The sequence below is a fragment of the Patagioenas fasciata genome, chromosome 1 (genome assembly GCF_037038585.1).
Source record: "Patagioenas fasciata isolate bPatFas1 chromosome 1, bPatFas1.hap1, whole genome shotgun sequence".
NCBI classification, from domain to species: domain Eukaryota; kingdom Metazoa; phylum Chordata; class Aves; order Columbiformes; family Columbidae; genus Patagioenas; species Patagioenas fasciata.
The window spans coordinates 151,962,234-151,989,603 of NC_092520.1; the positions used below are offsets into that span (position 1 = coordinate 151,962,234).

The 27,370-nt window shown below is 40.8% G+C and overlaps 1 protein-coding gene across 7 annotated transcripts in view; it reads right to left on the reverse strand.

The window, feature by feature from the left end:
• The window catches only part of STAB2 (stabilin 2), an 85,892-nt gene extending 61,005 nt beyond the window's left edge, over positions 1-24,887 (reverse strand). For 5 of the 7 annotated variants that reach the window (XM_071818024.1, XM_065840622.2, XM_071818008.1 and 2 more), the window contains exons 1-12: positions 24,406-24,886; positions 20,482-20,615; positions 19,613-19,728; positions 15,361-15,446; positions 14,474-14,543; positions 12,061-12,156; positions 11,631-11,756; positions 9,443-9,639; positions 8,362-8,495; positions 3,347-3,480; positions 1,237-1,319; positions 444-593 (exon numbers count right to left, since the gene is read on the reverse strand). In XM_071818024.1, coding sequence (XP_071674125.1) covers positions 444-593; positions 1,237-1,319; positions 3,347-3,480; positions 8,362-8,495; positions 9,443-9,639; positions 11,631-11,756; positions 12,061-12,156; positions 14,474-14,543; positions 15,361-15,446; positions 19,613-19,728; positions 20,482-20,615; positions 24,406-24,489 — 1,410 coding nt within the window. In that variant the 5' untranslated portion in view covers positions 24,490-24,886. Of the gene's footprint in view, positions 1-443; positions 594-1,236; positions 1,320-3,346; positions 3,481-8,361; positions 8,496-9,442; positions 9,640-11,630; positions 11,757-12,060; positions 12,157-14,473; positions 14,544-15,360; positions 15,447-19,612; positions 19,729-20,481; positions 20,616-24,405 lie in introns of all 7 variants that reach the window. The other 2 variants (XM_065840613.2, XM_071818009.1) reach the window with 1 other exon arrangement.
• Positions 24,888-27,370: the final 2,483 nt, after the last annotated feature.

Below are 27,370 nucleotides of genomic sequence, written 5' to 3' on the forward strand. Positions count from 1 at the left end.
CTGCAGTGCAACTGAGGCTTCCTCTCTGTGAGGAGCAGTCACAAGTTTCCCACATAAACTCTCGGCTTTTCCCTTCCTGTGCCCCCTCTCACTTCACCCAGGCTTTCTTAATGTTCCCCCAGCTGTGCTGGTGGTGCCTGCAGATCTAGGATGGCTTAATTTTAGCGAACATTTTTAGAGTGGTCTGTGTTAGCCTGCTGTGCCGCTCCGCAGTGATACATCTCTAAAGGTTATTTTTATTTTCACTGATTTTAGTGGGAACTTTTGCTGATGAGATTTCAAGTTTCACTTGAACTTCTTGTAGTTCACAGACACAGCTGTGGTTTTTCATAATCCAGCAGCTACCTGCAACCTGACATCTTGCTGCAGAAAGGCCTTTCATACTCCTTGTTTTGTGAACAGAGAGTAATATTCTTGCTGAGGGAAGTTAGAGAGCCACTTACCTTTTCTCCCTTTGATAGCTCTCCTGACTTGCCGGTCAAAGTATATATCACATCAGTATTATTCAAGGTACTGGTATTCAACTGACCAGCAATTACATGGAGTTTCACAAAGTACTGTGCTTTCTGTTTATTATTCAGAAGATCGTTTATCTAGAAGAGCAGAAAAACAGAGGTTTATTTCAATATAGTCTTCGCCTAAAAATAATCTCATGGTGAATTCTTTTTTTCCTCCAGCTGTTACATTGCGAAAAAATACGTTTTCTCCTGAAGTGAGGTGATAGGGTCTGAATCAAATGGAGGCCTATCTTGGTATCAGTTCACGTCAGATTACACCCTCATGTCTCTGCGTGAGCAGTAAGTGCCTCCAGAGTTGTCCTGACTTTGGGGAAGGTACTGGATGCTGACCACATGCATATCAGGCTTTTTTTTTGGTTGTTGTTTTTTTCACTTTTTTTTTTTTTTTTTAATCACCCTTGCATAAAAGGTGACCTGTAGGCCTCCCTGCTGAAAAATCAGATCTTTCTTCAGACCCTGTTTCAACTAAGTGGAAAAAACCCTGTGAAACAATCGCAAGGTTACTTGAAACATACATGCATTCTACCCTGACTTGTGAAATTGCTTTGTTTTTCTTTCAAGTAGGAAAAAGACAATCTCTTGACCCTAGATTTAAGTGTATCTAAAAGTGTACTAGAGTGAAAAGTCCTTCTGAACCCGTTACATCAAAACTCTTTTAACACAGATGAGATTTCTGAAGGAGCTAAATCCCCATCAATTTAAAACGTTGTTTACTTACATTTGTACCTTTGAGCCCTTTGTTTGTTGGTACAAGCACGGTAAATGGTCCCAGAGTACTCAGTGGCCATTCATAGACATTTTCTTATGAGGAGAGAGTGGAAAAAAAAAAGTACAGTTTAAATGTGTATTGGAAAGCTCATTGGAGGAAGGGACTAAGTAATCTGTGTAATCTGGGAAGATTAAGAAAGAACACTATCTGTGCTTACTAAATGTTAATTTGAGATTCTAAGATCCAAGTCATTGAAAGATGAGAGGCAAATGGGGTGTGAAATCCAGGTGCTGCTGCATATTTGCCATGGGATGAGGCAAAACATTCAGAATGCTTCTGGCACCCCATATTCTGTGGCATGTAGACCAGTGTGATGGACATGAAAAGTGTTTCTTTGGAGATGTGAGTTTACAGGAAGACGACCTCGTGATGTAAATCAATTCAGCCTTCCTGGGGTGAGGGATATGCTGCTGATAACCTGCTGGTACCGCAAATATCAGCAAACACATAGCTGGTAATAAAAGCTGATGCACTGAAAGTTAATTAAAGTTAATTTGCTACCCAGATGGTATTTCTGTTTCCAAGACAGCAGTATGAGACCACTGATTCTGTAGCTGAAGGAATTAAATATTTCTAATTTTCAGCTTTTTCCAGAGCTTTAAAATCAGAACTAAAACCATCTTTGCAGTTGCTATAGGTATGTCATACCAGAGAATATGCCTCAAAATGAATATATTGTTTTACAAAACATCAGGGACTATTATGCTGTATATTCTTAGTTTTTGAAAGACAAAATGAGTGAATGTATTGTAAAATAACCTGTGCAGTTAACAGGTCTTTGTAGCTTCTGGCTAGTAAATCAAATGGCACATTTATGTCCAAAAATTCATCAATGAACATAAAATCGGAATTATTGTTAACAAGTGCTGGCACCAAGCATGTCAGGCATTTTTCAGAGACGTAAAGAGGAAGAGAGAAACTGTAACTGAGCTCTCAGTGATGAGATAATGGATTTTGGTCTTCAGTGCTGAATGTGAAGGTCACTCATGGCCAGGCTTTGTTCTTGGCCAGCTATGGGATATTCTTATTTCATTCTGGTCAGGAATTCAGGAACTTTATTTTAATTGCTGCACCCAGTGAAAAGGACTGAGCAATTATTTTAGGTAGGAGGAAATTTTCCTTATTTAAAAAATTACTTGAAGATCCAGCTTGATTCTAGCAGTATTTGTTCATTGCTCACATTTGTGACATTGCAAGAGAAGATGATGAAGGTGGTTATGCTGTTGTCTTCATGAGGTAGCTGCAGAAACTGTGGAAGGCTGCAAACTGTGAGCCCTGATAGAGGGTCCGCCTCACCTCTGCATACTATTAGAAACTGGGAAACCCACCAGCTGTGGCTGAGGTGCTCTGGTGTGGTGTCCTGAAGGTGAAGGAGACCATGGATGGGATCAGTCTCTTCCTCTTGCCTGTTTCCCAATGAAAGAAATTCCACTGCTGATGGCTGGGCACTGGGCAGGAAAGACCCAGCTGGGAATCCTGATGTTTTCTGTGGGCTTCTATGCATCATTCTAGATCAAATCTCAGTTATTCAAATCAATGGAGGCAGGGAGGGAGAGGAAGTGGGATGATCCCACTTGTCCCACTATGGGGCAAAACCCACTGGTGATACCAAATGATGTGTGAGGGATTGTGGGAATGTGTTTAGCACTTCCGCTTGGAAACTCTTGCAGATGACATGGCACAGGGAGCAAAGGCAGCTGCTTTAGGTGATCAGATGGAGTCTGTGTTAAGCAGTGTGCTGTCCAGGGGCACTTTCCTGAAGCAGGGAGCATTGGGGGAAGGCAGAGCAAGATGGCCTCAAGCTGCGCCAGGGGAGGTTTAGATTAGGAAAAAATTATTCATGGAAAGGTTTGTCAAGAATTGGAAAAGGCTGCTCAGGGGAGTGGTAGCGTCACCATCCCTGGAGGTATTTAAAAGGCATTTAGATGAGGTTCTCAGGAACATGATTTAGTGGTAGAGTTAGGTTAGGTTATGGTTGGACTCGATGATCCTGAGGGTCTTTTCCAACCAAAATGATTCTATAATTCTAAGATCAGCTTGCTTGTGTGTGGTCACTTACCCATGAGCAATAAGGCAGATGTCAGCTTGCCTTGCCACTGTCCTCCCACCTCGGCATTCAGGTCCTGGAGGCGTTCCATGATGTTTCCGTAGCACACAAACCCGTTCCCCACAGAGCCTCCCTGACACGTACACCTGTGAAGGGATCCTCATTTTAGCTGTGCGCTGATGCACTGTGGTGTCACCAAAGCTCTTGCTAAACCTGCTCCTGGCGTTACCTATCGCTTCTCTGAAGGCATTTTCAGGAAGAACCAATGCAATTTAGTTTAATCTTTGCTTCTGTATGCTGTAAAGTATGTCAGTGGGTATGGCAGCCTGGTAGCTGCTTGCCTGATGTGTTGTCCTTCCGTCAGCTGGGCCAGAAGACAGTGGTGTCTGTCTTGCAGGGCCTCTTTGAATGGGGGCTGCGTGATGCCCCTGGCTGCGGAGCAACCTCCGGTCCCCATGTGTTATGGTTGCTGGAGCCCAGAAAACCACTGAGATTGCCTGCCTGTGGGCAAGGGGAGGTATGGTGCAAATGTTTGGGGTGTCACCCTCACAATGGGGAGGCAGGTGTGCCAAGCCCCCACTCACTATGTGGGACTCAGTAGGGTTAATGGTAGTTATTCGTGAAAGGGGTGATGGCAGCTCATTAATCCTTGAGACAGCTGTATGGGACTATTAGAAAAAGGCAGGAAGGGGTGTCAGTCCTTTCAACAAAGCAAAGTGATTGGTTGTTACCCTGTCCTTTAAGTAATGCAACCATTTTGGGAAATGATACTTGTACTTTTAACTTTATCTTTTTTTCTGAAACTACCAAAGCATGAAATTTCATGCTTTTTCAGATTTATGCGGCTGCTGTCTCTGCACTGGAAATGGCATCCCATCTGTAACATCCTGGCTGTCCCCTGGGGACTCCAGCCTGTGAGAAGTGTCAGTGTTGTATGGTTGATCCAGTCCTACGAACGTCCAAAGCAGGTGCCCATGAGAGTGACAGGCAATGCCTTGAGGTGGGCTGCATTTGAAGTAGCATGTTGCAGTCAAGGCAAAATCTAGAGGAAATTTATAGAATAATAACCCCGAGTGTCAGTCTGACATTTTCTGCCCTTTGAGGGAGGAAACACCTGATGAAAACTGAATCTTATAGCCACAAAAGGGATCAGCGTCACAACGGAGTTGAGGAAGAAATAGTTTGTTGTCAACATGATTGACATGAGCTTGCTAATAGGTGCTGATGGGTACAAAAGGTTGTGAGTTTTAAAGAGCAACTAGGACTTGCGTGTGCCTTGACCTTGTGTCAGCCTGACTATTCATCAGGAGAGGTGGTTAGTACTTTCTCAAAAATCTGACTCTTGAAGCCTGCCTCAATGTGAGGGGCCATTGATGCCTGCTGGTTTTGCCAATCTTAGCTCTTTCTGGTGCACTCTTCAGAAAATCAGCTCCTGCTTGGCTGCTCCTGGGAGACTGGCTGGTGGTGTCAGCTCAGTCATTTACTCATCTTCAGTGCTAAAATTAGAGCAGGTGCTTGTCAACATGTAGCATGCACAGAAAGAAACCCTAACTATATTTAGGAGGCTAAACAACTATACGGTATGTGTTGCCAAAGATTGGCTTTTAATAGTCTCTTTCCCAATTAAGTCTCCAGCAGGTTTTGTATTTGTATAAGTCCTATCTATAATGATTCATCTCTCTGGATATTTTTTCTGAAGGTGTGATTAGAGAAATAAAATAAATAAAAGAGCAAATAAAAGATGTTATTTATATGGTTAATGACCTAATCTTTTGCATGTGCTGGTTGTTACAATCACACATCTGCCACCCACATCCCACAGTAGTACCAACCTCATGCCAAATCATCTCCTGTTTCCCGTGTATGGTCTCTACTGTAGCTGTTTCTCTGGTGATGGCAATATTTGAAAATCCCCACAGTGCCTGCAGTTTGGGTGGCTGTATATAGACTCAGAGGGTTGCTTGGATTTTGGCCAAGAGGCTCAAGCTTTGACTCCTTCTGGTCCTGGGTAAAAATAGCAGTCTAAAAGCATCTTAAATTCTGATGGGGACCCCTCTTATTTTAAAGGGGATCTCTTGGGCAGAAGATATGTCTGTGGAGCCCGCATGAATGGTTTAAGGCTGGAGGACAGGAGCAGCTCCTCCTTGGGAGATGACCTCTTTCTTCTGATGGGGGTGGGCGGCTAAATATTGCTGTACGGGTGTACATAGCCCCCTTCTCTTCTGAGCTGAGAATTAAAAAAATAGGCTTCAAAGGAGCAGAGGAAGATTTGTAGGAAAAAGAAACTACCCTTGAAATATTGCACAAATCAGATACAGGTTTCAAAATAAACCTCTCCTCTCTTTTTCAGCAAATGGTCCTAAAGAATCAGGTGGTTAAACATAGTAATTTTCTTGGCTATAATTTCCAGGGGTACAGTGAACTGCAGAAATACCTATGTAGTTTGAAATTTAGTTTTTGAGGACAACATCGCTTATAAATGAGTACGCATCCAGTAACATGGTTTGGATTTGGCTGCCAAAGGAAAGCATTTAGCAATTGCAGATTAGCACCTGCTACATGGGACCAAACCCTTCAACCTGTCTGTCCTCTCACCCCTTCTGAAGGAGCAATTTGCTCTGTGTGGGCGGCTGGTGAGACTGATGAGATTGGTTTTGTCTGAGCTTTGTCTAGAGAATCTGTTTTGCAACTCATCCTGCACATGGCTTTCTAGGTTTTGCTTTGAATGCGCAACCTGCAGGGGCTGGGTGCCTTTAAAGAGGAACAGCTTTGTAACAAACCCCACTGGACTATTTAAACTTAGTTGTTTGATGGTTTCATGATGTGCTGCATGGTCAGTATAGGCAGGACCAAAAAAGATAAGAGCTGTTACTACTTCAGCTTTCCCAGGAGGGGAGATTTGTATCTCTCTCGTAAAGGAGAGCTCAGCTTTCTGTCTCCATGTTACCTGAAGCTTGTATCATAGAGTTTTCATTTATGAAGCTACTAATTTCTACATTGAAGACATAGAGTAAAAATAAGAGTGAGATTAAAAAAGAAAATAATTGAGTTTAGCTGGGGGAAACCTAGTTCTGCTCGGAAACCAGAGAGGTTGTGGCCCAATATGCAGTATAATTCTCCACCAATTGAAGCTTTGTAGCTTCTGGGTAAGGCAAACATAATGACTGCACTGAAGCAAGGCCACAGAAAGTGTCAGCAGTCACTAAGGAAAGATCTATATGGGAACAGAATACAGAGACAATCTTGATTTTCCAGGAGGTCGCTATGTTCACAAGCTGTTTGTCTTTTCTACATCTTTGTCTGTATAAGAGATTTTTTCCTGTACAAATAATTGGATTCTGGAGGAAGTAGAAGTGACTCTATATGGGGGAAGCTAACAGCACAACTGTGTCTTTCATAAAACCAAAAGCAAAAGAAAGGAAGCAATGCAGGTTTGTGACCTCTGTTACAGCTTTGTGGTTTAGAAGAAGTAAAAAAAAAAAACCACCAAAACAAGGCCTCCTGAATACATTTGAAATCTCGGATGCAGCCAAAATATAGTCTGTCATTTATCAGAAATAATTTACTGTGCCTGCACTGACCAATCAACGTTTTCCTTTGCAAAGTTCCTCCTTCATAAATGGTTTTTCCTTAGTGGGAAACGATACACTATTGTTTGATTTTTTTTTGCCAAATAGGTAGTTTTAGTTTCATCTGAATCCCACACTTTTCTTCTGTATTTGTTTTTGCCATTAGAACTCATGATGTGCAAAGTATTTAGATTGCTTCTTTCACCCCTGCAGTCATAAATTTTTAATTTTCCCATTCTAAAATTCTCAAAATTTCCTCAGGTGTTTAAAATTGAGTTGCAATAGTGAAACAGTGACAAATTAGGAAAGAAAGGTCTGGATTTAGGTGATGTGGAATTTCATTTCCATTTTCAGCTCATGTCGTGCAGTATAGTAATTTACTATACTAATTATAGTAGAAGTATAGAGTAAGTGCAGTCTAAACAGTATAGTACACTGTAGAAATGAACTAGGGGATATTCTAAACGTTTGAAATGCACAGTAGCTTATACAAAAGAGATGTTGATCTTATACTGTAAGAGAAAGCCTCATGATGAAGCAAGAACCGGCAATAAGAGTACTTTCCCAAGTGATCACTTTCTGTCTGTATGAATCTATACGATAAATAATTTGTTCCCACATTACAACTGCTGGCCTGTCTTGTCTTTCACATTCAAACTCTCAGCTCCTGAAAACTAACATTTCAGGGACACCTCTTTAAACCCAGTACTAGCCACCATTGGACTATAGAAACATGTAATCCAGATTGTTTGGTTTAAGACAGCTTTAAGTTTACTGTTAAAACTGTCTTTTCCTCCTAACACTTGTGTAGCAAATTTCTGTACAAGAAAACAAACTCTGCCAGAGGTTTTGCAGTTTCCCATGTGCTTGTCTTGAGGCTTTGAGTAACCTGCTGAGGTTGGTGGTGTTTTCACAGCGTGGGGTTCAGATTCCCTAGTACTAGTATAGTAAAAAGAGACAGGGCTCCAGTGCTGTCCCAGGATAATTAATGCTGATTAATTTTTAGCATGCTGCCTGGCATGTTCCTGGCCCACACCAAGTAGCATTTTCCCAGGCAGTGCCCAAGCACAGCTGAAGAGACAGCGTGTGCCAGGGACCGCTGCCAAAAAACAGTTACTCTCTTTTGGAAGAAGAGACTTTAGCTGTGAGCCAGACCATGCTGCTTGCTCTCAGGAACAGAAAAGAGGTCCTGGTCCTTTTTATTTACTAGTGTGGAAATGACCTCTGAGTGCTATAAAAATAGAACTTAGTAGGTATTAGCAATTGGACTAGATGAAATCAAACACTATGCTAATTGGTTGACCCTAACCCCATTAAATCTTGTAATTTGTCTGTGATAAAGAAACCATGAATGATAACTTCAGGAGGTGCTCATCCACTGGATTTGTTTTAGTAGCCTGTTTACTAGGGGGAGGAAGGAGAAACTGAATGAAAGCTTTAATAAGCAAAAAGACTCACGTAATCTGTCCTGGCGCAATCATAGAGCATTTAGCTTTTTTATGGCAGGTGTTGTTTGTTTTGCAGATGTCAGTCATGCTGCATCCTTTCCCAGGTACAAAGTTTGTGTAATGCTCCTTACATTCACAGTGGGACTAAATCAGAAGGATGGGAGAGGAGGGAGAAAAATTAGACATGCACAAATTGTGGATTTCAGTATACTTTCTGGAACTACAGTCTAGAGACAGTAAGCTTCCAAAACCTTAGTTAATCACTTGATGAGTTCAGATGCAAGTATAAAGCTTATCTCTATTTATACAACTCCCTTCTAGATGTTATCCACCCCAAAAAACTACTGACTCTGAGATGCATTTGCGTCAGATAAAGCCCTTTAGATTCATTTCTGTGACCAGAAAACATTTAAGATTGGTGTGGGCAACTCAAATATTTTACCTCTGTTCCCACAGTGGTCTGCCTCACAAAATGAATGCTGACACATATTATTAACGAGCAAAGCATATCAGCACTTATATGAACATGAACTGCAGGACGACCCTGGATGACTGACTCATTTTGGGCTCTTCAGGGTGTCCAGGCAAAACAGACATCCTCTTCTGAAGTCTCATTTTCTCATTGGCAGAAGTTTCACACAGAGAAACCTGAGCCAGTGCCCAACAGCGTGAATAATATGCAGTCTATATGGTCCCTGGTAGCCTTCAAAGACCCAGATTAGTTCTTTCCTAAATAAATTCACTGTAGGCATTAATCTGTGGTACCTGTGTAAGGAGCCTACTGGTCCTATAAGCCCCCTGCAGTCAGAGAGGGAAAATTTAATCGGGAGATGCTTCATTTCAGTGCCTTCATTCTGGGGAAACAAATCTGAGCCAGAATATTCTAGTAAAAAGAATGAGGGGAAAGCACCACATAGATGCATAGAGTAAGAGGTAAAAGGGCCCACTCCTGGTCACCAGCAGGGCTTATGCCAAAGCAAGGGATACAACTTGGCCTCCCTGAGGTCTGTTCCTATACCCTCATGGTTTCATTTTATTCCTTCCTAGGCAGCTGACACAGGAAATATCTGGGGCACTTGTTCAACACTAACCTTTCCTGGGCCATCATATATGCAAATGGTAGACTGGGCAGGGCAGTTCCCATATGTTGCTTGGCAGGGGTCTATGGGTAAGCAGACTTGACCATCCCCTCTGTAACCTTCTTGGCAGGTACATTTGTGTTGATTTGGTCCAAGGTAAATGCAGTCAGCATTAGGATCGCAGACCTCTTTGGAGCATGGGTTGATAGCTTGTGAAAAAAAGAAATAAATGAATTATTGCCCCACAGTTCTGAAGCTGAAGATGAGGAATTGCCAGAGCATCTTCATGCCAAACAGAGCCCGGGTAGACTAAACTTCTCATAACAGCCAAGTCCGAAGTATTGTGGTAGCATGAAGACAGAAGGGAGGAATGTGTTTATACTCACGTAGCAACCAACTGTTTGTTTCTGAACAGAAATGATCTCTTAACTTGGCAAACTGAGTTCTAAACAGATTAAAACATGTAATGTCCTCATTAAAATATCACAACTATTTTCCTGTTTTCTGGTGGATTTTAACTAGAGAAGGTCAGGCAGGTGATATGATGTCTAGACAAGCTTTAAGCATGTGTTAGATCAGTTGGAAAATATTTCTCAGTACAATAGGCCTTCATTGTTCTGTTTCCGGTAATTAAACAATATAATGTCATCTGTTCACATATATGGAAAACTGGTCAGCAAGTGCTTTGGTTGAGTCTTCCACGCTGCTGTAGTTTCAGGACTGGACTGGAAGCTTGCTAGTAATTTCCATGAGCCCTTCTTGTCAAGGCAATGACATTGTTTGTCCTTGTTTGTAGTCCAGCAGTGCTTGCAGAACGCCTTCTCACACCTTTGTGACCCATTTAAGGCTGTGGTCAAGCACACGTTGTAGCTGGAAGGTAGCAGGCCCTGGACTCACCTAAAAGGTGGTGCTGCTCCCTGCCTTCCACTCTTCTCCTCCCTTTTCTTCCCCTTATCTGGGACTGAGAGAGTTGGCAATGCTCAGCTTCACTCTTTCAAGCCTTTTCTTTGTGCTCCGATGAGAAATCGCACATGTACACATGTATTTACGTGCTCAAATCGACCATAACCTGCCACCTCCAAGCAGAGTCTGGTGCAGCCACTGCTATCCTCACATATTCAGCTGTGCTGGAGCTACTTGTCCTCTGCTTCCCACACCATCAAATGTAAAAGGCTCTGGTTTAAGCCACAGGTGACGCCAGTATCTAAAGACACTGGGACAGAGGAGCAACATCCACACAGATTGCATCAATACAAAACCTAAGAGAGGTAGGAATACTAGCATCCTTCTCTGCTGGTTGCTGCAATTTCTTTGTCTCTTGCTTGCCTGTGCTACCTACTAAAAGATCAACACATTCCCTCAAGAGAAACTTCCTGATGTCTTGCTCTTGGATGGTGTTCAAGCCTGTTCAGAGAGGATGACACCATAGTTAGGACCAAGAGGATTGAATATACATGTTCCCAGGCAGGATAAGAAATATTGTAATTGTGGCCCAATCCAAGCCAACATTTGCTAAATAGTGCTTCCGGTATCAGATACAACCATTCTTTTCATTGAAATTGGTCTTGAAGGAAGAGCTGGTGCTGTAAGACATATTGTAAGTAAAAAAGCCTGGACTTTTGTAATATAGTTAATTTGAACATTCAATGACAAGTTGAGGAGTCGCTAAAGACAACTTTAAGGTAGACCTTTACTTCTAGCTGAGATATAATTCGCTTTGTTTCACGAAAAATAGGAAAGCTAAAATGAGCTTTACTTGTCTGTAGAGTTTATGCTTAGTGATGAAGCTGAGCCACCATATGATGGGTATTCAAGAAATATAAGCCCTTGGTTGCTGTTGTTGATTTTTATGGAAGTAAACTACAATGCAGAACTTCAGCAGGTAGAGGGGTGTGATGAGAATGGATTTGTAAGCACTGATGACCTAGTATCCACGCTATGTATTTCACAGGGGTTTTGTTAGCTTTAGTCTAGTTGCATGGACTGAAGCTTGTTAGCAACTGAACTGATGTGCTTCTGAAGCACATTTTAGGGCTTAGTTTCATCCTGAAGGAACCTAGTTTGTACACGAGGCTGCTTTGGGATGTGAACCAAAGAACAATTAGATGGTGGGATTTGTTTTAAAAGCGTACTTGTTATCTGTACTATAATACCAGTGATGTTGTATACAACGAATTTGGTGGACGTGGACATTACTCACGTTCACATTTTGTACCATCCCCGTGGTAGTTGGGCAGACATGTGCATTGCAGTTGTCTTCCATCCTCTCCTGAGGCAGTGCATCTGGAGTTTGCAGGGCACCCCAAGGCCTCACATTCAGCTATCGCTGAGGAACAGAAGGTGAGAGGTTAAGTTGTGCTTGTCTGCTGTGACTGGAGGCATTGCATTTTGCAGTATACTAGTTCAAAGTATACCTGATCTAGAGACCATTGATCCCATCGCTGTCATCAATTTTCTGGTGATTAAGGTGGTGATGATGCTTATGGGAGCTTACACACAGGGTTTGAGGTTCAGTGCATGTTTGGCTGCCCTGAAGTAACTAAGCCAAGGCTAATTTTACGTTTATCCTCACCAGTTCTAACTGTATCAGAGCTGTTGAATATACCTTTCATACAAAGCAATCTACTTACGCTGATCGCAGCTGAGCCCTTTGTATCCAGACAAGCAAGTGCAGCTTCCATCCCCTGTAATTCCACTGTTGCATACTCCATGAATGCAGTTGCAAACTATATGGAGAGATGGATTGGTTTTACTGAATAATAATGGTTTCTGGAAAGACATCGTTGGTGGTTACCCATAGCAGATAGTGTCCTAGCCAACATCTTTGGCCAAACCAAATTTTGACCTGAGTTCCTGATTTTATAAGCTTCCATTAATGAGACAATCAATACTCAATACTTGCATACATCAGTAAAGAACATATCGATTTTTGCAGGTTGTTAATTGCCTGGGGCCTGAAAATCTTCAGGACAGATACTATGAACACCAAACTTACTAGCTGCTAATACCATAAAACTTGTGAAATTTGACATACAGTCTTGAGCCAAAATTGAATATAATTTGCATCAGAGACCATTTTTGTAACTGTTACAAATTGTTCATTTTTCCTTTAATTCTGTTTGCCTCTCAAACACCTCCAGAAGAGATGAGTTTAGTGATTTTTTTTTTTCTCCTAAACATAATTAATTTAGTTAAAAGGATAATTAATCACTGTGTAGGTCTCAGGCTTTTTTTCTGGTCCCGTTCCTATATTCTGTCATTTCTGATTATAAACCTTATGGCAACATGAACACAACATGTTGTATTCAGAGTCCAGGCAATTATGAGACCCTTTTATAAGTGGTTTTGGAAGCCTTAAGTATACTTAAAAAGCTTTATGGTTATAACTGTGTCAACTATGGTAACGAGGTTTTTAAAAAAGGCCCTTCACAGTTACACTTGGAAAAACCTCTAAGATGTACAGACTTGTATTGGTGACTTCATGTTTAAGCTGCAGTGATGTAGAGTGTCCTCTTCCCTTTAGAAACATATCCAGTGTTCATGCAAATCACTTACACTAATTAGTTAGTAACATTCTACCTATGTTACTAGTCCTAATATAAAAACCAGGAACATCTGAGGTATTGCTGAAAAGCAGTTAGTCACAAATGCACAGTGTTTATAGGTGCTTGGAAAACCTGGAGAAGCTCAAATATCTGAAAGCTGAAGTGTAAAATATTGCTTAAATTAATATGCTGTTGAGTCCTCTGGTAGCTGCTCGGAAAATAATTACATTTACAATATTGAATTCATTCAAGTACCCTATTTTCATGAAAATGTTGGCTCAGTTACATTTCTGTGTATCAACACTGGCATCCAGTGGACAACTGGTGGAAAAAAAGGGCCTTTGAGTCAGCAGTGGTGTAGAATGAGCATAGAAAGGCCAATACAGATCGTTTGAAGTGAGACAATTCGTTACTCTTTTCATAAGTAACTTCTTGTAGATCTTGAGGGAACAAAAAGATTTTTAGTTACAGATAAACAACCATTACCACTTAAGAAAGAGACGTTTCTTAATATATTTTTTTAGGCAGCTTTCTGATGTTTTTGTTTAATGCTCAGCAGGGATCAGGAAAGTAAATAAAATACTAGAAATCACTAAGAAACAGGCAAAACTGGAAAATATATGAATGTGTACACTTGCGATCCATACACATTTTAAATACTGCACATAGCTCTGGTTCCTCTGTCAATGTCCTGTTTCTCCTAATAAAAGTATGGCCAACCAATGGAAGGCTCTACCAGCCAAAAATGAAAACTAAACCAAATTATTTCTTTCCACACTTTTGACCAAATTATGAAGCTTCTTGGCACAGAATATTGTGGAGAGCAAAAGCAGAATTGGACTCAGAAGCAAGGTAGATGATTTATGCAATATGGATCTCTAATACGGGATGCTAAGCTATGACTTTTGGCCTGATTTGGAATGGCCTTTTTTGAGTCAGGTGTGCTGATTTAAATACCACATGAGTATTTTATGCCTTAATACAGAAGCTCCAGTTTGTAGATGGGTTTAAAAAGCATATCAAAAGGCTGTAAGCCACTACAAATTAAGCGTTTGCATGTTCCCGCCCAATATTTTAAGTACCATAACAACCTCCTGTATTTAGAGAAAATAAATGCTAATGCATGATTTAGGTTGAAAAGCAGATAACATAGTAAGTGGCTATCAGGGAGGCATACCTGCAGGAGCACGCAGATGATTCTAATCCTTAATTTATTTGACTGTTGGCTATAATAAAGATATTTAAGATATGATCAAGATATTTTTGTTGTGCTACACTGAGAGTGTCAGTCCTGAGCTGAATCCAGCCCCACTGTGAATGAGGAAATGAGTCGATGCCTATTTGTTATACTTTCCCCATTGTGTTCCCTGAAGCAGACAGCAGCTCCTGATGGTAAACCTTTAGACCCTCTACCCATTTTGCTGGGATTTGGTAGTGTCTGAATACAGCTTTCACTCACCCTCCTGTCACCACTCCAGTTAAGAAACATCAAACTTACCTGATGTGCAGTGAGGACCAAATAAATTATCTTCAGCACATTTTTCACAGGCTGTCCCACCAAAGCCCTTCTGTAAATTACAGAATGGAAATAAAAACATAAGTTTCTCACCTATATCTATAAAGATCTATATATGCTTAGCAGCCCGAAAACAGCATCTTTAGCTGCCAAAAGAAAACAACATAGAAGGTTCAGTCAGCAAATCAGAAATGACTACTGTGATCTAGAAAACATTGTCTTTTGAATGATTATTTTTTCCTCTCCCTGTCCTTTTTTTTTTCTTAAATTTTAAATTTTTAGCCCTTAGACTTCAACTCAAGTCAGATGTTCTGAATGTCAAGTTAAAAACAGTGATCAAACCTAGTGCCCAAATCGTTCTTACAGTTAGTTAAGTTGTATTTTCTGACTACTTCTCGCTCTGTGTCTTTTTTAACATGTCTCCAGATGTCCTTTTGATGTAATGGAAAGATTAACCAGTAGAGGGGGAAGTAGAAAAGATTTGTTGGAGTTATTAAGCACTGCACATTGCATTCTCAGCAAAGGAATATTGTATTGAGAGTATTAGACCCAAGTATAAGTCCTTTACAATTAGGGGGAAAAAGTCATAAGTAATAACACGCTCTTAAAAAAATGAGGAACTCAAACCACCTGTTTCAGGGAGATGAGATAGAAGAGTTCCTTAATAATATCACCCAAACATGTTCAAGTCTGTAGAAATAATAGTGCGAAGATTAGTGCAAACCAAGCCAAAAATGAACGCCAAGAAGATAATCTCTGCTATTTCTGAAATATTTTCTTTAATGTATTTATACAGCATAACACGCATTATTTCTCAGCAGAGCTCACCCGCCATTGTTATATTTTTTCGTTTAAAAGAAGAGACATACCTGACAGGTGCATGTTCCATCCCCGTTTATACCCTGGGAACAGCGTCCTCTCCTGTTGCACGGTGACGCAGCTCCTCCTGGGCAGGCTAGAAATGACAATGTTAAAGCCATCAGTCGGCTTGCTCTGACCCTTCTGTTGCCCTTGGACATTAGGGGTGACAACCCCGGAGGCTGCAGGGTTTTGGGCCACATAAGAACCTCCAGTCACTGCTGCTATTTTGCAGCTGCTCAAGTCTTCTCGTGAAAATCTTGGTTTCAGTAGAGACCAGCACCTTCTCTAGTGCTGGAACTTAAACTCGTGACTGTAATCAATAGATTGTACAAAAAATAGTCTTCTCATTCTAAAGTACCGTATTGATTTTGTCCCTGCTGATCCACCTCTTTCTGCACACACTCTAAGCTGTTACATTTTTCTGTATGAGTTTGCCTGACTGCTTCTTCTATTTGTTAACACAACTCCGACTGAGAATTTGCTATCAGAATTATATTTGATGTTAAATTAAAGTTTAAATAAGCCTTTTTATTTTCCCCACAAATTGCATTTACTTTTTTGTGGAAAGTTTTTCATTTTACCTGCTACCTTCCATAAGACAGTGATATTTGATTCCAGTGATCTAGGAAATTGAAATTTGGGTATCTCATAACCCACTTCTGCCCCATGGGCTGTGGACACTAGTAAAACATGTGTGCCATTGATGCGCTATGCACTTCAAATCTTATAATGCTCAAACATGATTACAGACAGTGGTAACCCAGGTGAGACAGAGTCTGATCAAAAACCTGAGACAGCGGGAGAGGCTAAGAAACAATAACTGCATTTCCAAATCAAAATAATTTAACTTTTTTGACTAAAATTTTTCAATATTCAAATTTTTAGTAGTAGGAAATGCATGTTTTTAGTCAGATTGTTCTGTACTTTTTTTCCCCTGTAAGAGATACACTTATTTTTAATTGCTGTGTGAAGCCTCTCTGTGGAAATGATTTACTAAGTCCCTTCTCATTAGGAACCATAATCCTGATGCAGGTGGTATTTAAATGTTTCAAGGTCAAACTGTCCTCATAGGTTTTCTGCTGTACCTTACTGGTAGATTTATTGCTTATAAAGAGTCTCAGTTTGTTGTGTGTCAGCTAAGATGGGTAGCACTGGATTTATCCTCCCACTGAGTAACTTAATCCTGGTTTAGAGTGTTTAAGTGATACGGACGTTTTCATGAAAATTAATTTGATTTTGTAGAGTGATGAGCAAATAAATGGATATGTATATGTATACACCCAATTTTGGATTTATATCAATTCATCAGTATTCTTTAAAGATGAGTTTGTGAGGTCTGTTGGATCTAAGTGAGCTTCTTATGAAAAAACCCAAGAAATTTAAAGATGAACATTCTAGTGCAGTTTATTTAATACATACTGAAATAAAAAATATTTATTAAGAGTTCAGATGGAATAACTGGACATGAGGTAAAGTAATAGATGCATATACTTCAATCTTTAAACTGATTTTAAGCAAATCTTGTTTTCTGGGCACTGTGTGATAGCTAAATGTCATCTTTAGGACTCACACTGGTGCACACTGTTTAATATTTGGTCTGAATGGAAACAAATTTAACTGCACTGTGATTTTACTTAATATGCAAAGACAGAAAATACTTAGAGTTTATAGTATAATTTCTAAGAAAGGATGCTTTAAAATTGCTGACAAAACTTTTCTTTTTTTTTTTTTTTTCAGTTGATATTCATTACACTTCCCCTTGTCTTCACTGCCTCGTCTCTTGTTTTCATACCACCACCAAGGGACAGCTTATCAGAAGTTTAGCAAAATTGCCACATTGTTGTGGGAGTTTGGTCAGGCAGATAAAGCACTTCCCCTGGCTCGTGGGGCTGCGAGAGGCAGCTCTGGGACACCAGAGCGATGCTGGCACGAGCCCAATGCTGGGGAGAAGGGACACCTTTGCTTTTGTTGAGGATGTTTTTCTCGAGAAGTAGTAAGAAAGAGATGTTTCTGCTTAGCTCCTACAGCTGTCAGAGACTGAAGGCCAAATCTTTATACCTAGGCAAAAAGAGTTGAAATCTATCAGCTTTTTTTTTGGCTCATAGAGTTTAATTCAGCACTTCCTACATATTTTCAAATGCAGACTCTTGGATTACTTCTCTTCACCTGACACTTTGTAGGCTGAAGCAGGGGGCAGAGCTTGTAAAGATGTATTTTGGACCACATAATTCGATAGAATTACGCTTGTTATCTTTCCTCCTGGCTTCCTTTTTTTTTTTTTTTTTTTCCAGTTTTCACTTTTTTCCTTTATTCTTACAGTGCCTTCTACTCAGTTGTTCATACCATGCACCTTTCAGTTTGTACCCAGGCTTTTCTTTGGAGCCATCCAAATATTTGCCCAGAGTGGAAGGCTGAGCTGGGGTGGGGAGTAGCTCCCACTGATGCCCATCAGTTATACATCTGGGGCATCTGAGCTCCAACAGCTTTGACATCTGTGGCTGGATGATACTGGCAGTGTTAAAAGGCTGTGCTCTTTTCCCTTGGACCTTTTCCATGCAGTACGTTTCCCTTTTTCCTTGATGTCTTTTAGAGAGGGATGGCGTGCAGCTTGTTGTCTCAGGGTGCTTCATGGGGAGTGAAGGGGACAAAACATCTTCCACTCACACTGTGTATTTCAGCATGCACTATCTTTTAAGGAAGTCGGACTGCTGTTTAAGACCTAATTTTGTCATTACTATCAGATGCTTAGTGTCGAGTAACCCCTAGTCAGGGATTTTTTTTGGCCTCAGGAAGGACCCGCTTTCCTCCAAACATTTCAAGGCGCATCGTGTGTTATTAGAGAGATCGAGATAATGCAAAGAGCTATTTTCTTCCTCCAAATTACAGCAGAAACAATGCTGAGACCTTGATTCCTTTGCATTTTGGGGCCAGGAAATTTGTCCGAAGGAAGAGATGGCTTCTTCACCTCTACAGCCTCCTGCCTGCAGCAGTGCAGGCAGGGCCCTGGCTTAAGGGCAGTGAGCTCTGTCCCCTTCTATCATAGAACCACAGAATGTCCTGAGTTGGAAGGGACCCACAAGGATCATTGAGTCTTAACTGCTGTCCCTGCATTGGACAACTCCAAAATTCACACCATGTCTCTGAGGGCTTGTTCAGTCTCTTCTTGAACACTGTCAGGCTTGGGGCTGTGACACCTCCCTGGGGAGCAAATTTTTTCCTAGTATCCAACATAAACACCAATGCCTCTTCTGTGGCCTCCCAGAATACCCTGAAGCATGGGATGACAGTCACATGTAATGTTGCCTTCCTCCTACTGGGCACTGATGCTGCATTTGGTGGAAAAGTGGTAAATCACCACACAAATGGTCATCTTCAGAAGAAGACAGGACCACACACTATGTACTCGGCTATTCATCTGTCTTTTCTATAGAAGTATCTGTGAGACGGGGTTTGACTATTTTGCTTTCGCAGATAAATGATTGGTATCTACATCATAGTTCAGGTCATGTTAAAATTATTTTTTTTAAATCAGTTTTGTGGACAAAAGTATTTCACAGACATTGAACCAGACGTTGACCCCGTTAACTAAAGGAGGAAATGCTCTGTCTGGGCGAGAAAAGTTCCTCTTCAGGTCTTGATGCCCACCTCAGCAGCCTGATGTTTGATGCATTTGTGTGAAGAGGCTGAAAGGTCTTCACTGGGGAAGGGGCAGCAGGAGAGGCACTCCTGGTTACCCCTGCTTCACTAAAGGCCTTTAGCATTCACTGGCAGTTCAAATAACTTGGAGGGAAAAACTCTTTCAATTTGGGCTGAGAGAAAAGACCCTCCTTGCATCAAAAAGTAAAGAATTAAAGAGATTTGGAAATTATTTCAGGCTCAGGTGAGGGTATTTTTGACCTAAAATGAAACACTGAAAGTTGTGGTTTGAAAACTTTAAAATCCATTGTGGGGATCCTCCCAAGGGAAAAGTCCTTTTGCAGGCATCCACTAAAATGATTTGTTTTGAAAATCTCAAACCCAAGGGGGTTCCCTGAGTTTTTGGAGTTTTTCTATTATTATTTCTTTTAAAATGAAACTTTGAACATGCTTTTTTCTCCAAATCCTCCGTGTTTTGCCTGAAAACTGGTGTTTATTTCTACTCCTATAATAAGCTCTGATGAACAAACTTCTTGTGGAAGTAGTTCTGGGAACAAGAAAAATCACTGCTTTACTTCAACCCAAACTCTGTTAAAACCAACAAACAAACAAGACCGAACTTACCCATGCAGTCTGGGCCCCAGTGCCCCTGGCAGCACTCAGGGTGTTCAAATTCCTTCATGCAATGATGCCGACATCCAGGAAAAGAAAGTGTGTGTGTTTTAATTTCTAGATAATACCTGAGGAAAAGAAGTTTGGGCTGCTTTAAAGTACTTAAAAGTCTCCTATGGGGAAAAATGAAATTCTTAACCTTTTCTCCTTTTGATGTCAGATAAGAGCACTTTAAGCTTAGTTGTACTGATCTGTTTTTTCTTCATTAAAACATAGATTGCACATTTAGGTCTATAAAGATCCTTGGGACTGTTTGATTTTGCATAGTATATATATATATTTTCATTTATGCAACTTAAACACAGCAGTTTTCTCTGATTTTTTTGAAATAGCATTTTAAGAAATAATTGATATCAAGGATCTTTTAAATGCTAAGTGAGCTTAAAATAGTTATTTACATTTTCCCTAAAATACTGCTTTTCTTTTTATAATCTGAAAGAAAGGGTTCAAATTTGTTTTCAGGTATTTTTTCCTGCCCTTCCCCCACCCCCATCTGTTTTATATATCATATATGATATGAATGATATATAAATATCAAGTATGCAGAATAAAAAAAGGAAGTGATTTTCTGATATTGCTCAAAAGAAAATCTTTTAGGCCATTGATAGCTATGTTTATTTTCGTCATATCCCTCATATTGTTTGCTCATTAACTTTAGGCTTAAATCCTATGAGTGAAGCTTGAGTTCGGGAGTTAGTGAAGCCAAAGGTAAACTTTTCTTAACAAAATTGCATTCTAATAGAACATTTGTAGTAAGAATGAACATTTTGTATTTCATGGAGAACAATATTCATGGTAAAAAGCACAAACAGAAGGGATACCTGCAGTCTGGTATGCCAGTCCCATTAGTAATTTTGGTGTAACCAGCAGGGCACCGAGTTTCGAGGTTTAAAGAGCAAGGTACACATTCAGTTTTCATTCGAAGGAGCAACTTTTGATCACACTGCTTCTTCATCTGTAATAGGAAAATACAAATTAAAAAGAAGGAAAAAATTCTCTACATTGGTTTAATTCCACCCTCAGCGTGATTGCTGAAAAGTGAGACAATTAACTTGTCTTTATTCTCACTCACAGACACAAGCTCTGTCTGTTCAGCAGGAGCTCCCAGCTCTAGAGGCGAACAAAGTAGTAGACCACATATTAGGGCTTTGCAGTAGTCTTGTTTGCACAAAATATGTCTAACAACTGCAGGATAAATGCTTCTAAGTGTCATAGTTCTTCTGGGAATATTTTATCAACAAATGCTAAGTGCAGCAGACTTAAAAGATGGGTTACCAAGACAGCATCAGCCTTTAGTTCTGAAGTTGTTTCACAAACCCAAGGCAAGATGGAGAACAACAAGCGCTGGCAAGTGCCTTCTCCGTTCAATGGCAAAATTAAACATAAGGTGTGAAGGAAGTTGCTTGTGGCTCTGTGCACACAGAGCACAGCTCAAGTCTTTGGTCGCATCAAAAGGCAAGTTTCATATTATCAGCACCACTGTATCGAACTAAAGGACTACATCCGATATTTTTAAATTGACACAAAAGAATGATGTCTAGTTTTGCATTGAAATCTGGCAGAAGTTAAAGGCCTGACCCCACTAGAGCACACTGAGAAGTGCAGGCTCTTTTTTTTTTTTTTTTTTTTTTTTTTTTAACCTAGAAAAAGCCACAGAATGAACCAGCCCAGCTTGGGAAACCTGGCCATAGTCCTCCAAATCAACTGCCAAGGGCTTGTACCCCTTGTTATGGAGGACCCGGTTTCAAGAATGCAAATCTGACAAATGCCTTGAGAAGGTGGCAAAAGGGGAGAAAAGGTTTAGGGTGTTGTTGCAGCAGTGACATTGTATTTTGTGGTTGTAAAATCATAGATTTGAAAATTACTATATACCAAAAATAGTGCCTATTTCCTACTACTAAAACAGTTGAGGTATTTTAAAGCAAAAAGTCTTTGCTGAACTCTATCTAATGTTGGCTTTGTCTTCTTTCTGAGTGTTTGTAGAAATAAGTTCATAATTCACAAAGGGTGAGGAAAGATCTAATGTCAAATATGATCTTTAAAAAAAAACATATAGTAATGAACGAAATCATCATTCTTGGAGAGGAAGTACTGTAAATTGCTCCATTTTCTATCCCAAGATAATGATTTATGCACTGTGCTCTAAGTATGGACCCATTTAGGTGGTCTTAACCCACTCAAGCAATATCGACCATGACATGCTTCCTGTCTGACACAATAGAATTGGAGTGAACTCTCTGAATGGGATTTTAATTAAGCAGCCAAGTAGTCAATTAAGGCAACTTCTGAATCATTGCCAGGCCAATGTGAGGAAATGCTAAAGATTTATCTCAAAAAACTGTAGCTGTCAACTGTGTGTGTGTGTGTGCGTGTATGTAGGGGCCAGTTTTAGCAGCATCATCCATTTGAAAATATTTCAATATGTTAATACTTGTCTATGGACAAGTCTATGGACTTGTCTATTCCAAGCCATCTCTTCAAAGGATGGGGCCTGTTGCAGTGCTGTCATGTGTTGCTCAATGGATATTTTCCAGTAGCTCTGTCCAGGGATACCCAAGCAACACATGTGCACGTGCAATCCTGTGCTGTCCAGGTAGTACTGGACCCTCTGGGGCACATGTGGGGTGTTGCAGCATCATTGCAGAAGCTCACAGTTGGCCTGGGTAGGTACACTGGCACCTTAGGCAGGATTTCTATATGTGCTACAGTCTGCGTGAAGCCCACATCCCAGAGGTTTCTCCCCTTGTTAGTTATTCTTCCTTCACTGTTTGTGACAATAGCATATTTATTTCAGTAGTGAAGATTGCGAGGATGTATCACAGACACTGATAAAATTAACTTGTATGAGCTCTGAGGGACTCAACTTAATATTCATCACCCAGTTATAAGTACATTTCAACACCTATTTAGTTGTCAAATTTTGGTCTTTATAAATGTACTGTTGAAATCTGATTGAGTAACATTCAAGTCTTTAGGTAGTGAAACCTCTTACTGTTGTGCAGATGCATTTCAGGTGTCTTTGAAATAAAAATGAGACCATTTTCCAGATGAGGGTATAATGTGGATACAGCTCAATCAGACACTTGGCAAAGCAGTGGCGAGCAGTGCCCTGCTGGGAGCAGCCTCCCTGCCCTCTCAGCAAAGCCTGATGCTGGTGGGCACTGATCTGACCTGGCTCTTTGAGCTTCATGTCCAAGGCAGCTACCAAAAACTCAAACCAGAGCATCTCTGCACCTTGCTTCTCACCCCAAACCACCTTATGAGACACCAACACAAGGGAAGTTTTGAACACTTCAGGCTTTTCAAAACCCTGGTGCTCAGCACTAGTGCAGCCATCTTAACAATTCATCCTTAATGGGAGATGGCTCATGCACAAGAGCAAGAACCAGCACAGCACAAATGCGCAGTCTGGGCACCCTCACTCCTCTGAGAATTTCCACCAAGTCAAACCAGTCAAACCAGTACTGTTAATGTTGAACTCAGAGTGCTGGCTGAGTCTTTAACCAAGTATGCTACTGAAGCCTGCTCCTTGCAGGTGCTTGGGCTAAGCCATTAAGACTCTGGATAAACTGCTGCGCTTGTAGAATACTAACGTTCAGAAGTGAAAAAGCTGTTGGTAGAAGCAGCTGAAATTATCTCACTGCAGCACTTGCCATCAAAATGTTACCCCACAAAAATTCAGTTTTGGAACAGGAAAATTCAAAGACATTTTGAAAATGCAAAACCTAAATAAAGATAGACTATACACTTCCCTTACTATCAGCTATAAAAACATGATTGTTTTAGACTGGTAGGATGATTTCCACTTTCATTTCCTCATTTCCCCTTTTTTGCTGTTAAGGAAAATGAAAGGAAAGTGCTTTGTTAGTGATTGGTTTTTTAAGGGACAGAACAGTTTAACACATTTCCCAGTAACTCTTTGTACTCTTCAAAGTATTTTTTTTTCCTTTTAAAACAAACAAACAAAGTAACCTCTCTGAGTGGCTTTGTCCACCCCTCCCAATTTCTTCCTGTCCTTTTGTTTCATATTTTACAAGTATTTTTTCTCCAGAACACAATATTTTAAAGCCTCCCATTGTGAGCCAGTTTAAACAAGTTAATGTCTCACTGTTGAACTCCTGGTTCAGATTTGTAACCCAACATTTCCTGCCTCTCTACGAGGGCGGTGAAAACAGAGTTTGTGATATTCCACAGATCCATAGGATTTGTACATGAAAAGTGTACGACTTCCCCAAAGTCTACAAATCTCCAACTTATAATTTCGTACAGTTGCTTCTAATAGCTCAGTTCCCTAGATTTTTTCCCACCTATCTGAAATAGCTTTTCCTCCTTGTGGTTAGTAGAGTGGATAATTTTCACTGTGGAAATTCTTTTGCTTTCAGCTTCTAACTTGTCAGAAATGCTAAATGTTTTCTTTTGTTGCTTTTGATGAATGTGTCAGCTACAGTCTGTTGCCAGGTTTGCCATTTTTAGAGACTTTTTCAGCGTACTCATGGCATATCCTTTGAGCCAAATTCTCCTGTGGAATAAATAGAATCATTTCTGTTGTTTCAGAGGACAGAATTGCAGAGCTCTGAGTTTATAATCCAGTGTCATGTACACCGGTGACTGTTAAAGTGGGATTTTCTTCTATAAGGTACTTCTCTAAGATAACTATTCTCTTTATAACAGTAAAACACCCCCAGTCCTATAGTGTAATACAGGCATATAATAATTCATTACTTAATTAGAAAGCTGCTTCTTACCTCATTTGAGACTTGTGATGTCAAACACAGTTTTGCTGCAGTCAAAAAAGCCAAAAATAATAAAACAACTGGATTGTTTTCCATTGTGAAGAATTTGAATTTTTTTTTCCTTCAGAGCACTCCAGACATGAGAACTAAAATTCTGACGTAAAGAGATTGCTAGAGTTGCTATTTCTTATGCATTCTTAGGCAAATAGTTTAACAGAACTCTTGTCTTCCTGAAGGAAAATGAATGAAGGTTACACCATGTGAACCTTGCCTGCAGGCAGGATAAATTCCAAAATGCAGGGTCTTTGCTGAAAGTTTTCCGTGCAAAGCTGAATAAACCGTTCCGAACTGAATTACAGGATATCCTGATGGGGCTCTGTGCATTTATCCCTCTCTGTTGACAGTGCAAAACCAAGGACACTGAACTGTTGTGACAGAAGATGTTTTCTGCTTTTAGGTGGGCATGGATAGGGGACTGGTGCTTGTTATCATTACAGTTGTTCAGCTGATCTAAGGCAGAGCAAAGAGTCTCTGGAAGTTGGCTAATCAGCCTAAATAACATAAGGGTGGATCCCATGAATGTGGTTCTGGGAGAAATATAATAGTACTGATTTTATATCAGGAGGCCAAAAGAACATCTTCCAGCTTTGGTTAGCCAATAAAAAGAGGATTTAAAAAAAATAATTTTACTAAATAATTTTGACTGATTTCCTGGTGCAAAGCAAAGGAATACTAACTTGGCTATGTTGCCTGGATATGATTGGGAGGGATGCGTAGACAGACATTTTAAGTTGTCCAAATCAAAATTGTTTCTCTTTCTTTTTGGAGTTCTTCAGTTATTTTCTAGTGCTGCTCTTTGCTGCTGCTCTGGTCAGTTTTGTAAGGGCAACCTCTCCCATTTCTCAAATAGCTAAGAGTTTGTCTGCTTCCAGTTTACCAGCTTTGCTTTGTGCCCCTGACATGAATTTTCAATTGTTTGAAGGCAATCCATAAGCATGCTTTAATACAAAGTGGCATTTTAAAACTATGGTACGTTTTTGACTGAAGAATCCACAGAAGTACAGTCTGGTAAAATATAGTGCTTAATCCCACATTCCGATTTATAGTCATTGCTAGATTATGGCATTCACCTTTAGACCACAAATGTGATGCTTGATGAAGTTGTAACCTATTATCTTGAATTCTGCATTGTTTTCCTAAAGAACTTAGTGGTGATACATTTATAAGGCACAAATTAATTTACCGTTCTTTTATGCTCTAACTGTAAACTGAAAAATTGCTGGTAGGAGATGGCAGGGCAAGATGTTTCCTGCAAGCTCATCAGATCCTGTTCCTTTCTGCTATACAATGAGGAAAGTTAATCATTTCTCGTTTATGCAGACAAGATAGCAGCCAGTGGTCGTGATGTACACGCTGATGGTACGTATGGCCCTGAGAATTGCTGTTTCTCTTTTCGGAGGTCAAGGCCTTTCATGCTACTTCAGTTTTGCATACAGTGTACAATCTGGCCTGGCGGAAGGAATGGCTCAGGTTTTTCTCCGAAAGAGCAGAATCCTGGAGGGTCTCCTCTCCCCTGTGATGATAGCCCATGGTTGCATACCATCCTTTGTGGCACGTTTGCAAGCAAAGCTTATCCTCCCTTTTCTGCAGCTATGCCTTGTTGGAGCATGGGCAGCGAGGCTATCTGACAGGGTCTGCGCTAAAACGGCAAAACACATTTGCCTGGTCCCTGTGTGTGTGTGATGGCAGGAGCTCACAGCTTCTGTAGCAGCCTGAGGTCAGCTGGGTTTCTTGCCTGTTGCCACTTCAGACAGCCCAGCGATGAAAAGAGCTGTAAATCAAGCACGTCCCTTTCCTGTCCTGTAGATCGAGATAAAAAGCAACATGCATCAACTCTCTTGTTATCTGCTCTTACCTCCCATATAGGCATTTGTGTAAAGTAAACCCTTTTTCCCTTTCCTTCCTGTCCCTTCGTGTCCGAGCGGGGCCTCCCCACTAACCAGCATGATGACCGCTTGCCCTGCTCTGGAGGTCTCAGCCACCCTTTACTTGTCTTGGTGATGGGGACTTTTCTTGTCCCTGGGGATTGAATACACACGTTGCCGTGCTCTAACTATACTTCTGCCTGGCCAGCTCCTCCCCAGCGCAGAGCAGAAATACAGGCTAATATGTCACCTGGCATACCTGGCTCCCTGGGGATTTGGGGGGTGGGAAGATGGCACCCCAACATTCTAAACAGCCTGTGCAGTATGGCACCACTGCTGATGGCAATGTACCTGCTACTGGCCAGGGAGATGGCTACTGCCAGCAACTTGGTCTAGTTGAAGATGTCCCTGCTCATTTTGGGGGATTGGACTAGATTATGTTTGAAGGTCCCTTCCAACCAAAACTATTCTATGATTGTCTGATTCTGTAATTCTGCAGGCTGGGACCCATGTCCTTGCTCCACTTTGCCTACTGGTGTCTGGCTCACAGAATGCTGAGCGGTCCGCACACCTCTGGGGTCCCCAATGGTGATTTCACCCAGCAGCGTTGTACCCTGCACATAGCCATGTCTGTGCCAATTTTCGTCTTGGTCCTCCTCCAGCTCCTGCCCTTGGTGTATTTGTATCCTGTCCTGGCTATCCAGCCTATGTATTTTTCTGAGGCTGTCCTCCTCCAGAGTTGTGGTGGCAAACTATCACATTCTTGTTATCTTGCTGCTCATGCGGCTCAGCTGAGGCCTTCAAGCTCTTTAATTTCCTATTCTTACTTTTTCCTGGCTTTAGCAGAGTATAAAATTTTAGCTTTGTGCTCTGCCTTTTTCTGTGTCCAGCTGAAGCGGTGGAGGCATCTTGGTTCTCTTTGGTTCCTGTAAGAAGGTGAAAATTTTGGAAGTCTTAGATGACAAATATTGAGATACAAATATGTCTGTTGAATTGGTCCCCTTGGATTTCTTTTTTTTTTTTTAATAGTATTGCTATAGGTGAGGGAAGTG